The 16,626-nt window shown below is 38.0% G+C and overlaps 1 protein-coding gene across 2 annotated transcripts in view; it reads right to left on the bottom strand.

Annotated features, from left to right (window-relative positions):
* LOC139756761 (histone acetyltransferase KAT8-like) overlaps positions 1-15,054 on the bottom strand; it is a 37,561-nt gene extending 22,507 nt beyond the window's left edge. For both annotated transcript variants that reach the window (XM_071676527.1, XM_071676528.1), the window contains exons 1-8: positions 14,846-15,054; positions 12,971-13,082; positions 11,557-11,692; positions 10,687-10,905; positions 6,804-7,034; positions 6,161-6,255; positions 3,209-3,358; positions 1,392-1,565 (exon numbers count right to left, since the gene is read on the bottom strand). In XM_071676527.1, coding sequence (XP_071532628.1) covers positions 1,392-1,565; positions 3,209-3,358; positions 6,161-6,255; positions 6,804-7,034; positions 10,687-10,905; positions 11,557-11,692; positions 12,971-13,082; positions 14,846-15,047 — 1,319 coding nt within the window. In that variant the 5' untranslated portion in view covers positions 15,048-15,054. The remainder of the gene's footprint in view (positions 1-1,391; positions 1,566-3,208; positions 3,359-6,160; positions 6,256-6,803; positions 7,035-10,686; positions 10,906-11,556; positions 11,693-12,970; positions 13,083-14,845) is intronic.
* Between the last annotated feature and the right edge of the window lie 1,572 nt (positions 15,055-16,626).

The raw sequence follows: 16,626 nt of genomic DNA, 5'->3' as shown, positions 1-16,626 counted from the left end.
TTGGGCATCTAACCTTCAACTTTCTCTCTTTACACATTCTCCCAAAATCTGTCACTAGCTTCTGCAGTTTCCCTCTGGAGTCACCACCAAAGCCATGTTGACTGTAACCTGCAATTGATTCACCTCCCTTGCCCAATCCTGCCAATCCCCAGGACAGCACAGACCTGCCCCTCACTCTTGTAAGACCCTTGCATTCACCTTCCACATCACCCTGTCCACAAACATCTTAATTAAGCATAGGTGAGATCACACATTCTTAACTAATACCCAACTTCATCAAGAACAACTCACTCTCCTTCCTTCCTAAAAACATGTCTTACTTTCCTGGTAAAAATTCCTCATTCCATCTCTATTTCATTAACTTTCCATTCAACCTAAACAGTTTTTGCATCATTCACAAGGCCCTTCTGTCAATCCCATCACATACTTACTCAAGATCCATACATGCCACATGCAATTCATTCTTTTTGTCCAATTATTTGCCACAAAAAAAATCTTCAAAACAAATATTGGTCCACACATTTTCTACCTCTCCTCCTGAAACCACACTATTCTTCCCCATGTCACCATCCTCTCAATCACCACTCTCCCATACACCCTACCATGTAAATCCAACAGAACAGTACCTTTGTAATTCAAGCATTTATTTCCACCCCAACTGTCTTTATGTAAGGCCATATACATGTACTGTCAGTGCACAGGCACCTCATCTTGGACCATACATATGTTGAAGAGCCTGACTATCAACAACACTGTCAACCTTTTCTTTAGAAACTCAATTGCAATCCCATCCACTTCTGCAGCTTTGTTACACTTCATCTCTGTGCATGATTTTCACTACCTCCTCTCTTCTAACTCCACCATTCACCATAATTCTCTTACTTTCCATGCTAACTCTTCCAAACACAAATCTCTCATCCTATCATCTAATATATTCAACAGCCATTCAAATTAATATCTCCACCTCTTTTCAATGTTAAGTGAAACCACTTTTCCATCTGTTCCTCTACACTTTTTTTCCCATTTCTCTTGGTCTCATGCTATTTACTTCTATGTAAACATTTTCATATTCTCTTTAAAGTCCAGAGATACTCTCTCAATCCAACTCTCATTTGCCCTCTTTTTCAGTTCTTATGCTTGTCTTTTGACTTACCACTTGAAATCCGACCAAGCACTGCACTCCTTGCCTTGAGATTCCATATCATAAAACATACAATTAACTCAAAATTTACGCACATGCATCATGAGTTGGTGGAGTAAAAATAATCTAGTCTCCTAACCTTTTCAATGCTGTAGCCCATAAAACAAAGCATCACTATAAAAAGGAATTACAACATTAAGGGTTTTCAATGGTACTTAAATCCAAATGCAGTACGTGTATCAAGACTTACCTCAGCAGAGATGAGTCAACTGTTAGCCTAGGCCGCTTAAATTGAGCCGAGTTAATATATTCCTCAACCAGCTTTGGTGTTACACATATTACATGTTGGCCTTTCCAGTACTTGACTAAGTTGATATTCTGAAGCGTAGAAATAATGTCTTGCTGTGTAATGCTCGTCATTTGACTGAAAAGTTGTAAAGGGTTATACTATTAATACTGGATATCAAAAATACCTTTTAATTTTTCTTTCTCTCAAGCAAATGAGCTTAAACTTGTGACTAAGAGAGAGAATCCTCCCAGAACTTGTAAAATTTGAACAGTAAAATAAAGTATTCTATAAATCATGATACTTCTCACTATATAAAAAAAAATGCCTTTTTATATGTGCACTCCGACAGAACTATAGAATACCTCCATGATTTTACATTTCAAAAAACTGTTTAAATGCATCCATAATAACTAAACACACATTTCACTAAAACTCTCAAAATAAGTTTGATCATAATCTTTTAAGTCGAATGAAAATACATTCTCTTAATCTGTATGTATTTACACTTCTACATACCAAAACCAAACCTACATTTGATATCATATATAAGTATGTGTGTATGTTGGTCTATTTTTTTCGAAAATGTCAATAACTTTACTACAAAATCGTATATTAATGACTGGATTCTAAAATATTGCTAATGATCCCACATGGCACACAAAGGATACAAAATCATATCAGTGTTACAGATTCAACACAACAATTTTGAGCTAACACTGAAAAAAATAATATCTTACTAACCTATAATGTACATCCCTTTTCATTACGGTGGTAAATGTTTTGGATTGTCTGATTCCATGTATAATAAGTTGAAAAAATAGCAAAGCTTCTACCTGAAATTGTAAGCAGTACATACAATTTCCTGCATCTACAATTCCAAGTCTATTAAAAGACTCAACTGGATGACTTAGGTTTACAATGAACTCTTCAATGACCAGGCAGATAAAAATGATTGCCTCATTCAAAGCATTCCAGAACAAAAAGAATCAATTAACCACTTTGTTCTTCATGCATCATCTCTAACTCTTATGTCAATACCACCATTATAAATATATTTTCAACAGGTTTCCCTTGGCCTCCACTTCATACACAGCTCTCTGAATAAGTAATGACCATACAATGAAAGTTAATCTTTTTACTCTAAATATGTTTTTTTTTTTTTTTTTTTGCTTTGTTGCTGTCTCCCACGTTTGCGAGGTAGCGCAAGGAAACAGACGAAAGAAATGGCCCAACCCACCCCCATACACATGTATATACATACGTCCACACACGCAAATATACATACCTACACAGCTTTCCATGGTTTACCCCAGACGCTTCACATGCCTTGATTCAATCCACTGACAGCACGTCAACCCCGGTATACCACATCACTCCAATTCACTCTATTCCTTGCCCTCCTTTCACCCTCCTGCATGTTCAGGCCCCGATCACACAAAATCTTTTTCACTCCATCTTTCCACCTCCAATTTGGTCTCCCTCTTCTCCTCGTTCCCTCCACCTCCGACACATATATCCTCTTGGTCAATCTTTCCTCACTCATTCTCTCCATGTGCCCAAACCATTTCAAAACACCCTCTTCTGCTCTCTCAACCACGCTCTTTTTATTTCCACACATCTCTCTAAATATGTATCAGAACTAATATATCTGCATCTTTTCAAACATGCAAAAAACATGGAACCTACAAATGCATCAGCTTTCAAATCAGTTATCCTATGAAATCAGCAGCATCAGCAGTACACATCAGTTATCAAAACTTCAAAATATCTTAACAAACCTGAGGTCTTTGATGGAAAGAGTGCCCTTAAAGTCTCTGAGAATCTCTAGCAGTACCCAAGTCCAGTAAGATCTGTAGGACAGCTTTCCCAGATCTGACAACGGTTTCTCTGGGCTCCCTACAACTCCTTCTAACTTACTTAATTCATAACTGGAAAATGAAAAAGAAAACATAAAAAATGAATCTGGAAAACGTTAATGACATGCTCAACTTATGACTAAAGCCCTAATTCTATTTCTTTATCATTGCAAACTTCTGGCTAATCTTAAGCGGACCAAACGTGAAATCATTATCATTTGTGAAACATTCAAAACAATAAAGATATAAGGTTTTCTAAATAGAAGTAACTGGATGCAATCTAGAGAATATTACTTCATTAGCTTCAGCGTTTTCTGTGCGATAAGATTTAGTTACATGATGAGAAGTTTGAAGCAAGAAATGCTTCTCCAAATGATGGAAAAGATGAAAGGACAAGATTCTAAAACTAATTAATAAATCAATACGAAAACAAATATCTCTTTTACTGAAGTACCAAATATGACGCCTATATCTAAGGCACATATCAGTTCACTGGTATATGCAGTACTTTGAGGGTGGATCATATGAAATACCTCTCATTCAGGGAATTCACAAACACTGGATTAACAATAATTATGTGATGTGTCTGCAAGCACCCTTCAGTTGCATCATGTGATATGATGAATCAGCATTTGTAATGTTACAGAGTTGCATGATATTTAGGGAACTGACAAAAAAGTGTAAGACATACAGATTAGGAGTGATTTCAGGTGGGTGTATATCTGGTGGGGTAGTATTTACCATTCAGAAGGGAGGACAGTTGTTTACTACATCTCGAGATATTTTAGGGAGCACATGGTTTGTTAATGCTATGTTTGATGAGGGTGAAAGAATCTGTGAGAATAAGTTATTGAAGTTGGTTATGTACTGCAGCCACATATATTCTTACCGCTTTTGGGAATATTAAATGGGAATCTGAGATGGATAAGGAAAAGTTTTTAGAGGCACTACCCTCTCACTCTACATCAAGTGGTAAAAGTTGCACATCACTTCCATCATAGGCCCAGATGAAGATCTAAACCTAGCAGACCCTATCACAGAGGGAGAGTCCAATGTGGAAATTCATGTTGAGGGCACAAGTCAGGATACTTCAACTACAGCCACAAGCACAGAAAGTGACTCAAAAGCTGATCTAGGTATAGAAAGAAAATGAGTAAGTAGAAGGCAGGAACTGAAAAGTACAGACATGTTTTACAGAGAGAGACAGGGATTCTGACTCAAGTATGAAAGGAGAGGGAGAAAGCTGAGGCTAAGAAATTTCTAGCACAGATACGAGTGGAGAAAGGGATCTTGACACTGACTCAGGTATGGAGGGAGCTACAGAGAAAATACAGAAGCCATGAAACTCTCAGGCCTGGCCACAGACACGGAGAGGATGAGATACATCACAGTAAATGAGCGACAAATACAGGGGATAGACAAAGTCTGTAGATACTGTGCAGAGGGAAACTGCATGTGTGGCAAGACTGGCATCTTGTACTGGGGGAAATGTACATCTGAACACTGCAGAAAATGTCTGAACTGGCTGAAGAAAGTTAAATGCTGGTACTGGGAATGATGCAGATTCTACCACCAGCAGTTGTTCAAATAATCACTGGTGATGTAGCGCTGCTTCAGTGAGTACTGTGAGAACCATCACATCGCAAAGACAATGCGACATATCCCTGGTGCCCATCAAAATACACACTTTTTTAATGCCACACACAGGACCAAACTGAGGCAAAGAACCACCAGAGGAGGAAATGGCATTGGCTTCCCTCTTCAGAATGGCGAGGGAATTGAAAGCTCTTTGCCAAAATTCAGCAAAACAGAATATTAACTCCCTAAAACAACACAGAGACAAGCCATGTAACATCCTTCATACATGCTAACATACAGGGACTGAAATCACATTAAACAAATAAAATCCCACTTATAAAAGGCTTGCTAAACAAGTGCAGTACTTGCAGTCTTCACTGAAACACACACAAAAGACAATATGAACAGTGATGTGTAGTCCCAACTTACAACCTGCACAGATGCAACAGAACTAGGTCATTGTAGGTGAGCTGCATCATAAATAGTTGATACAATTATAACAACTGAGCTCTTCATACACTGTAGAAAAGTACTTGTCAAGACTGAAAACCTATATCTGATCACTGCAGTACTGTGCAGACCACCTGATGCAAAGCCTATTGAATTTACAGAACAAATAAGAAACATGAAATCATGTCTCTACCACCTTAAAAACCAAGTTCCAAATATAATTGCCTTAGGAGACTGCAACCTGCCACACATTAAATGATGATATACAAGAAATAACATCGTAGCATAAAATAATGACACCTGATGCAGCTCATGCAGCTCCAACAAACAAAAAAGATAGTTCTTCAAACTATACAAGAAGTCCTCCTGTATCCAACAAATAACAAAACCAACTATAAGATATAACATTCTTGAATCAACCTTTACATGCAATATGGACGTAATATGTGATACTACAATATCAAACACCCTATAATCTGATGATAACATCATATGTTATTCTTTCTTGCCTATCCCTGGGGATAGGGGAGAAAGAATGCTTCCCACGCATTCCCCAGATGTCGTAGAACGCAACTAAAGGGGAGGGAAGTGGGGGGCTGGACACCCTCCCCTCCTTGTATTTTAACTTTCTAAAAGGAGAAACAGAAAAAGGAGTCACGCGGGGAGTGCTCATCCTCCTCAAAGGGTCAGATTGGGGTGTCTAAATGTGTGTGGATGTGGCCTTCTTTCACTCTGTCCCATTCTCATTACATTTGTTCAGGCTGAATTCTGGCATAAATGTTACAAGAACAGTAAATGATACCAAAATCTGTAATGGCAATATGAATATCCATTCTACTATTTTACCTGAAGGCTATGAGGAGTTTCCCATATCCTTTTCTTTGGAATGGTGGCAGCGTCATAATACATGCAACATTGTTGCCATCTGGAGACTCTTTTTCCTGAGAAAGCAGTGAACAATTTGAATTACAAGACCAATCTTCAAAAAGGAAAAAAAAATAGAGCACTAAACTATTATTTTTAAAAATCTTGTACATTTTCTTTTACACAATATGCTGTAGCTGCCTGAGACGAACATGATTAAATGCACAGAACACTGCATCCAAAGAAATATAATATTTGCAAGGTGACAGGTCACAATCATGCCTTGCATACTGGTAGAATTACAATTTATGAGTAAAAAGGAACACCATAAGGATTATAGTTGTATCTATAATAACAATTAAGACCTACTCTGGTCAAAGCAATTAAAAAATCTGCCAGTTTGGATATCAATAAATCCTGTGGCTTGAAAATCTAGATAAAAATATGCTGAATAATCTTTAGAATGGCATTTATATAAAACAAAAAATATTACAAAAAATCAAATATCATGCTAACAATATACTGTTCCCATAAAAGCTTTTGTGTCAAACCAATAACAATATACAATTATATCAAGGGCCAAGAAAAAATAAATATATCATTCCCTCTACATTTTAATTCTTACCTTTGAGAAATAGCCAACTAAATGAGCACCTTGTTTGTCCACCTCACAAAGGATATAAAATAAGAATGGTTCAACATCAAAATACAAAGTCTTGTGGTCAAGAAACAATTTGGCTAAAAGACATAAGTTCTGGCAGTAAATCTTGTGATCAGCACCATCCACTTCATAGATACTTAGTGTTCCTTTGCGATAAATGTCCCTGCCAGGTGGTTGTCTCCATGTGCACTCACTCTATGGGAAAAGGCAAATTGTTTACAACAAAAAATTAGGCGAATCATTCATATTAAGTTGCTCTAAACAAATCTGGGAAAAATAAGCATCCTTGCTAGGAAATGAATATACACATTCCAAGAAAACCGAATCCAGATATATCTTTCTCCCTGATTTTCAATAAATCTGTAATACCCTACATCTAATAAGTTCCCCTGACCAATCCACTAATGATCATATATTCAGTATCTACCTTCTATGATCATAATACTAAAGCATTAAATTCCATAACCTCTCTTCACAGTAATTCACCTCCCTTGAATTCTCTCAGGTTAACAAACTTATGGACTATAATCACCAGAACATCACATTTAACAGTTATGAAATGCAGCACCGGATATATCATATAATTCTTCCCATCAGAGGAATTATTTCACCCTAATATGAATAGCACTACTGCCAAAGCAGAAGTTGTGGGAGTGTGTGACACAGAAATGAGCTAGATCTAGGCTGGTGTGAGTAAAGATGAAAGTGGATGGCGAGAAACAGATAATCATTAGAGCTTATGCACCTGGCCATGAAAAGAACGATCATGAAAGGCATGTGTTCTGGAAGCAGCTGAGTGAGTATCAGTTTTGATGCAAGAGACCAGGTATTTGTGATGTGCAACTCAAATCCAAAGGTAAGTAACGTGGCAATTGAAGGTATAACTGGGGGACTTAGCATATTCAGTAAAGTGAATAAAACAGCTTTTGGAGTTGTGTGCAGAAAAATGACAGGTGATTAGGAATACCTGGTTTTAAACGAGAAACATACACACATATACATATTTGAGTAAGAGAGATGGTCAACAGGCATTACTGGATTACAAATTAATTGATATGCATGTAAAAGAGACTTTTGGCTGTGAATGTGCTGAGAGGGGCAGCTGGTGGGATATGATAATTAACTTAAGGAGGCAAGGGTAAAGACTTGTAGAGGTTTTTAGGAAAGACAAAACATTATCGGTGGGAAGAGACTGAAGAGAATAACTGAGCCTGGAAAAGAAACTTGTGAGAAGAAATACCAGGAGAGATTGAGTGCAGAATGGCAAAAGGTGAAGGCATATGAAGCTAAGGGAAAGGATGAGAAATGGTAGGTATTTAGGGAAGCAGTACTGGCATGTGTGAGAGATGCACATTGCGTGCAAAAGGTGGGAGGTGGGCAGATTAGAAAGGGTAGTGAGTGATGAGATCAAAAGGTTGCAAGTGAAAGAGAAAAGAGAGGCATTCAGGCAGTACTTACAGGGAGGAACCACAAGTGACTGAGACATGTATAAAACAAAGCAGCAGAAGGTTAAGAAGAAGGGCTGGGGTTGAAAAAGAGGGCAACTGAGAGTTAGGAAGAGCAAGTATCAGTAAACTTTAGGGAGAATAAGATGTTTTGGAAGGAGGTTAATAATGTGCAAAAACAAGAGAACAAATGGGAACATCAGTGAAGGTGACAAAGAGGGAAGTGGAAACACACAGCAATAAAGTGGAGGAGGAGATGGAGTAATTATTTTGAACAATTTCTAAATGCGTTTGAAGATGGGTGGTTTGGATTGGGATGGTACGCAAAGTAAGAGAGTCATGGAGAGGCATGGTGAAGAGAGAAGAGGTGATGAAAGCCTTATGAAAGATATGTGGCAAGGCAGCTGAAGTGAATGGTATTGCAGCTGAATTTATCAAGAAAGGGGATGACTGTGCTGTTCATTGGTAATTTATGATTTACAATGTATGTATGGATCACAGTAAGGTGCCTAAGGATTAGCGGAATGCATGTATAGTGTCCCCACAAAGGTAAGGGGGATAGAGATGAGTGTTCAAACTACAGAGGTATAGGTTTATTGAATGTACCCAGTAAGTTTTACGGGAGAGCTATGACTGAGCGGGTGAAGATATGTACAGGCATCAGATAGGAGAGGAACAGTGTGGTTTCAGAAATGTGTGAGAAATATTAAGAGAAAACGATGGATTTGTATGTGGCATTTACGGCTCTGAGAAAACATAAGTTAGGGTGATAGAGATACCTTGTGGAAGGTCTTAAAAATATATGGGTGGTGGGATAACTGCTTGAAGCATTGAGTTTTTATCAAGGGTGTAGAGCATGTGTCCAAAAAGGAAGAGGGGAGTGAGTGATTCCAAGTTAAGGTCAGTCTGTAGCATTGGTATGTGATATCGCCATGAAAGTTTAATTTGTTTTTGTACAAACCTGGTAATAAGGGATGTAATTGTGAGAGTCTTGGAGAGAGGGGCATATGTGCAGTCTGTAAGGGATGAGAAGGGCTGGGAAATGAGTCAGTAGCTGTTGTTTGGTGATGATACAGCAATGGTATAAGATTAAAGTGAGAAACTGGAGAAGTTGGTGACTGAGCTTGAAACAGCATGCAAAAGGAGGAAGTTAAGAGCAAATGTGAGTAAAAGCACAGTTACTAGGTTTAGCAGGGTAGGGTGACAAAGGTGTGGTAATAGTGTGGCAGAGAGAACTGAAGAGGGTGTGCTGAAACGGTTTGGACATAAGGAGTGAATGTAAAGAAAGATTTACAGAGGATATATGTGTCAGAAGAGGTGGGAGCAAGGAGAAAGGGGAGATCAAATTAAAGATGGAAGGATGGACCAAAAATAATTCTTTTTTAAGTGATCGGGACCTGAAAATGCAGGGGTATACTCAATACCACAGGGCAATGAGGTGGCAAATCATGTCATCAGACTTTTAAGACCATACCATGCTGCCCAACGCATGCTGTCCCAATCATAAGCAAGTAATGGGATTTGTTCCACAAATAAAACCTGATGCATGAAAGCCTTATTCTAAACAGTAATCAGCATACTTCTTTCTCAGAGACTGTAGCATTCATACAGTATTGTAATTCTTCCAACTACTCTTTTTTATACAGTGAAAATAACACAGCCTTCAGTTAGTTATCAGAAGCCAGATCACTTTTCCATGCTTCCATGTGCAATTTGCAGCTCCACTACAGAGCAGTTTCATCCTGATCCAATTTTCACAATCCTTGTGCAAGAGTCCAGCACCTTGAAATTCACATTCAGCCACATCTAAATGGCCAAGACACCCTAAATCAAAAGAATCCTAAGGTCACTATTCCAGGAAGGATAACCCAAGCCAGAAATGACGGAGGCTTATTGACATCACCCTAAGCATCCCTTAGGGCTTTAGAATGCAAACTGAGTTTACACTCAGATGACAGCTTAAAAATATCACTAGAACTTTAAGAGAAATTTCTCAGTCTGAAGTGATTAATCAATGAGATAAAGGTCTATTCTATTTCATCCTGAAAAAGCTGTTGAGCAGTACAAAAAAGCAAACATCATCTTCTCTTAATTAACATTCCCATTCATGCAAGGTGGTTCAACTGCATACAAGAATATCTACTCTTGTGGGAAATTCTGCTACGCCAGGATCCCTAATCATAATTACAAAGACCAGCAAAGGACAGAGATACCCAATTCACTGGGGTTAACTTGTTACTCTGCAACCCTTACAGCAAGCATAAGAGTAAATAAATCACACTCATCCCTGACACCAGTCTCAGTATATTATTCAAGTAAATGATGCAAATAATCAGTGAACTAAAAGACAAGAGGATTGCTTTTCCTATATCCTTTCCTACAGCAAAAGAGCAGTAGCTTACCAGGTGATATCTATATGTTTTCTCCAGTCTCATATATTTAAGGCAATACTGACAGATGTACAACTTAGGGACTTTGCCATATTCTTCTGGGTAAGGACTAAAGTACCAGGTGTCAATCTCGAATCGGCCAATCTGTACCCTATCAATATACTTGACTTTTGTAATGGCTTCATGTTCTTTCTCCAATGCAGCAGTAGTTGGATCCATATCAGCATATGTCTGAAAAAGCAATGTTTGGTTAGAAAAACATAAGGGTTACTGACCTCAAAGCAATTTGTAAAAATGATGCAGTGAAGAACATGTGGAAAGGTGGAAAGAGAGAACGTTATCTTGGAGAGCAAAAATGGGTATGTTTGAAGGATTAGTAGTTCTAACAATATTATATGGTTGTGAGGCATGGGATAAAGATAGATTTGTACGGAGGGTGGATGTGTTGGAAATTAAATGTTTGAGGACAAAGATGTGGTGTGAGGTGGTTTGATTAAGTAAGTAATGAAAGGGTAAGAAAGATGTGTGCTAATAAAAAGAGTGTGGTTGAAAGAGCAGAAAAGGGCATGTTGAAATGATTTGGACATATGGGGAGAATGAGTGAGGAAAGGTTGATAAAGAGGATGTAGGCATCAGAGGTGGAGGGAACAAGAAGAACCAGGAGACCAAATTGGAGGGGGAAGGATGGAGAGAAAAAGATTATGAGTGATCAGGGCCTGAACATACAGGAGGGTGAAAGGCATGCAAGGAACAGAGTGAACTGGAATGATGTGTGTGAATAAGGCCACAGTACATCTGTTTCTGATGCTACTTCACTAAGGTTGAAATGGAAATGAGGTATAAAAATCATTCATATGAAAATACTTGGCTCAATTTACTTACCTTTTGTACATGATTGATTTCATCATGCTTCCGTTTCTGATTTCTTGTAATCTTTCTGCCAGCTGTTTGGTCATTGAGTAGATCATTACCGGTTAGTGTCTTGTCTCCACGCTGATATAACTCTGACAAGTCAATTCTGAAGTATTATACAAAATCAAATGAAGCAAAACAAACATCCTCGGAAAAATGGATCCTAGGTTTAGGGGAATTCTTTTCTGAGTTCATTAAAGCTGAGGGTACATATGCTCCAAAGCTTATCCTCCAAGCTTGCTTGAATACAGAATAAAACTAAAGGCTCTACAGGAAGAACGGAATAAAGCCACTTTCAAGGTCTAATGGCTAGCATTACTGGCTATGATTTCACAGACAGGCCCAGCCTGAATTCATATTCCAAGTATGGTAGTCAGCCTACAACCTACTCAGCTGTTCATCTTTTCCATGGGGCTGGTCGATATATGGGTACCTGGTTCAGGCCCTGGTTTAGGTGCACTGTGCATGCCAGCTAGAGAGTGGATGTGAGTGAAAGAGGCCATTTTTTAATCTGTTCCTCATGCTTCCTAGCTAACATGGAAATGGCAAACATATAAGAAGAAAAAGAAGTGTATATATCTAAATTCTTTTCATCCTTGATTGCCATTTCCAACATTAGTGAGGTGTGAGGTAGCACCAGGAACTGATAAAGAAAGGCCGCATTCACACACATCATTCTCTAACTGTTTTGTTCAATGCACCAAAACCACAGCCCCCTATCCACAAGGCCTCACAGACCTTTCCACAATTTCCCCCAGCCACTTCACATGTCCTGGTTCAGTCCACTGACATCATGTCAACCCCCATGTACCATATCATTCCAATTCACTCTATCCCTTGCATGCTGTTAATCCTATTGCATGTTTAGGCCCCAATCACTCAAAATCTTTTTCACTCCATCCTTCCATCTTCAACTACAGTGGATATTAATCTCAAACCTATATATTTAGATGCCATCATTCTAATACATTCCAAGAGAACTCATCACACCTACAAGTTTACATTTATGCTTTCATCCTAACATTACTAGTACTTGCTCATCTCTTAACCTTTCAGATATTTCAGCCTCGCACACTCTTGAAATTCTAAACTACGCTTCAAACCTCTCTTCAATAAAATGAATTTCACAACAAAACTTCCTTCACTTACAAAAAACTATCCTGCTCATATTAGCTTTAACCCAAATTTCCTCTCTTGACACCCTTCCAAAAATCCCTCATCTACTGAGACAGCCAAAGGTAAATTATTAGACTTCTCTAAACCAGCTTTGACCTGCTACAAGGCATCATAAGTTCTACAACTAAGACAAATATGATGTAAATAAAATGTGTAACTCAAGACACCTTGACCATGATTACTGCACTTCATAAAATAATAAGCCTACCTCTCCTTGGTGACCCATTCATCAAGTCGGCGATTAAGGCCATCATAATGCACATAATATTCATCTTGCATCTCCACATCATTGTATCGTCTCTGGATGATCTCAGCTGCCTCTAAAAAAATAATTGATTTTATCTACTAGAAACTTACTTTTGTATTTCAACCTGATTATGATTTGGAGATTGCTAACTCTTCTTAAACAGAGCAGAGATACCAAAAAAAAATTAAATAAAGACTGGCATAGGGTGAGAGTACAGAAAACAAGTGATGGGAGAGAAATGAAAGGTATCAAGAGAAGCAATGCTTACGTGTGCAAACAAAGTATGTTATTCAAGAGCAGGGATGAGAGCATACAAGAAAAGGGTGTGATGGGACAAGAAAGTTACTTTGCAATTAATTTGGTTGAGGTAAAGGAGAGAGCAATGTGGTCAAAAGAAAAGTGCAAAAGCTTAAAAAAAAAAACATATAAGACAGGGTGAGAATATCATCAAACTTCATCAAAAATAAAAAAATGTTTTTGTAAGGGGTGGAGTGAGAACATGAGAAAAAATGGGATCTTTAGTAAAAAAAAAAAAAAAAAAAAAAAAAAAAAGGCAGATGGAAAGTTGTAACAAGAAAAGAAATGGTGAAAGAGAGATGAAGTGAATATTCTGAAGGACACTTGAAAGTTAGACAATAAGGTGGCAAATGTGGATATTTGGAACGAGGTAGCATGTGAAGAAAGTAATGACAAATGGTTTGAAATCTGATAAAGTGGTGAAAGCCTTAATTAAATACAGTGTAGGAAAGCAGCAGGAGTGGATTGGTAAAACTGAGCTTCTCATGAAAGGGGCTGACAGTTTTCATAATTGGTTAGTCAGGATTTTCAATGTATATATGGCCCAAGTTGAGGTGTCTCAGGACTGATGGAATTCACCACGGCTTCCATTTCTGAATCCACTGTCATGTGCACTCTCAGGTATCTAATTCATGCCATTTACCTAAGGTTTTCTCAATTCAACGTCACCCCTAAACACTTAATGGTAATATATTTCTACTATCGTCTTGACTACTGGATGAGCTTTGGTGAGGTTTTCATACGTTCTGCTGAAATTTTACTGGTGTAATACATACTTTAACATTAATTAACCTCACATTTTTCCTTGATATACATAACCCCCACTACTATCACCTTTAATTTGCTAAATGCATTTTTCCCTGATATACATAACCCTCACTACTATCACCTTAGATTTGCTAAATGCGACGAATCATGCTCTGCACTTACATACACTACACATATATTAAAGAAAAAATAATATAATATCCAAAGGTAACAAGTGATACATAACTAGGTCACACCTTTACAATGAACTTTTATCAACTAATCCAAACTACAGAAAGACCTTAACTTCTACACGAAAATAGGTGATTCTCTGAGGATCTACTGATTTCTCGTGTTTTTTCTTTTTCCCTTACTTTAACCCACATTTACTTAAACCATTATAGGCCTCCTCAATCATTCTTAATAGAGAAATGTAATGCACCTGATCACGCCACTTAACCAGTTCACGTCTTCTACATACAAGGGGTCCAAAGGTTCTTTACGTTGCAATTATCATTTCTGTTCCCCTAATATTGTCACCCAACGAAAGGATTAGTGAAATGGCGAAGTATGGAAAGGAAAAACTTTCTAAAGGCATTAAACAGCAATTTCTTACTAGTCCGAGTTACGGAGTCTCAGTAGTACAAACAACCTCCACCAGACATTTTAGCTTCCTATCAATGATTCGTCTCAGATTAATGTATGCCTGAAACACTGTTCTGATGTCTAGTGTCATCAGGGACTCCCTCCCTGAGCTAAATTGTATGTATGGAAAAGCTTGTAATAGCTTACGCCATGTGTCATCAGCGCGTCGAACCATATATTGCTCTCCTATGTTTAATTTGATGTCATCGCCCTCACTCTTCCCTTCCTCCCTTTCATCTCTCTTCTTCTCATTATCGGACACCAATAAAGGATCATTCTCCTTATCGGCACCAGAGGAGTCAACATCTATTTTGTGAACTTCAGACTGTTTTGGTTCCTTGTCCGCCATTTTTAGTGTTTATTTACAGTGACTACGAGTCTAAGGGGTTAAAAGAAATTTCTTTTCCCGCCGAACACTACAGACGTATTTATTTTACGAATCTTATAATCTAATGGTAAAATAAAACATCACCTTAATTCAGGAAAAGATCCATTAATACATAAAGTCAGCATTTATGCTAATTAGAGTGTAGAATTAAACATAAATGGAAAAGTAACCCATATTTTGATGCTTACTCGACAAAGTGGATTTCTTTAAATCCATTTACACTCATTAAAACGTTAAATGGCTTTTATATGCTCATCTTAATGTTTACCCATATGTAACAATTACTTATCGAGTCTGATTTTAAATTCGCTAGAGGTACTGGCGTCTATTACATGTTATGGCGGATTATACCATTCAAATACAATTTTCTCATGGATAAGCTGGACCTATAATAGTATATTTTCATTGAATCTTCTTACAGACTGTGATTTTGCCGGTTTGAAGAAGACCGTGCTCTTGGTTTTTCTCTTACATGTTGAAATCGTGCATGTCTCTGGCCTTCTCCAGTGATCGTAACTTTACGATACTTATACGATACTTAACCTCTTCTAAATATTTCTGATTTTGTTTCCTTGATAATATGTTTGGTGGTTCAAACTCGAGCATTTTTTCCAAATGAGCCATGTCCTTCCTTTGGTCAGATAACCAGACTTTAAACGCATTATTCATGGTGTGTGCGGAGGAAAGTTTTTTTTCCTTAAATATCACGAATCTTTTCCCTATTCATGTCGGTTACGGTTTCAGATATTTGGATGTTTCCATTACAAGTGTGATTCTGTCTATAAATGAAACTATTTATAAGGGAGAGAGAGAGAGAGAGAGAGAGAGAGAGAGAGAGAGAGAGAGAGAGAGAGAGAGAGAGAGAGCATGTTGCAAAACCAGTTTGCCATAATCATAATACAACTATAACCGAATACAACTGCATTCAGACAGCAACAGACCGCCGGGTCCATTTAGTAGAAGTCTGTGAGGAATATTTGTTCGAGGTTAAATCAGGGACCGACAATAGCCATATTTATCCGGGTCAAACGAGATCCTCTTGTCTATATAGGCTCGGGGTTGAGCGTCGGCTATAACGCATGATATGATATATGATATGATTTAATAAATAAACACACAGGCGTCTTTGAAATCAAAATATCTATTCGTTTCTTAACCAACAGTCGAGATCATGCAAACTGTCGCCATTCCTCCCTCCCCCTGTAGCGCCACCGTTCTCATACCAGGTGCAGTAATGTCATAATTAGCACATACACAGAACAAATATGTGAGTCACCTTTTCATCTTCTCTCCTGATTAGCAGTATCTCAGAGAAGAGCATCTTCGATTATATGTTTACCTTACTTTACCCTGACTTACCTTAATTTGCCTTACTTTACCTATTTCAAGTCTCCTGTCGTCCGTGGGGCTCCAGCAGTGTGACATGGCGAGGCTACAGATCACAAAGTGTAGTGATGTTGTGTGTGTGTATGTGTATGGAGGTCTATGTCGGGATATTTTTTGAGATATTAAGGAATAGAAATGTTCATGTAGCTTTAAA

The sequence above is a fragment of the Panulirus ornatus genome, chromosome 23 (assembly GCF_036320965.1).
Source record: "Panulirus ornatus isolate Po-2019 chromosome 23, ASM3632096v1, whole genome shotgun sequence".
Lineage (NCBI taxonomy): Eukaryota > Metazoa > Arthropoda > Malacostraca > Decapoda > Palinuridae > Panulirus > Panulirus ornatus.
The sequence above is the reverse complement of the archived record's forward strand: the minus strand, read 5'-3'. Positions and strand labels throughout refer to the sequence as shown.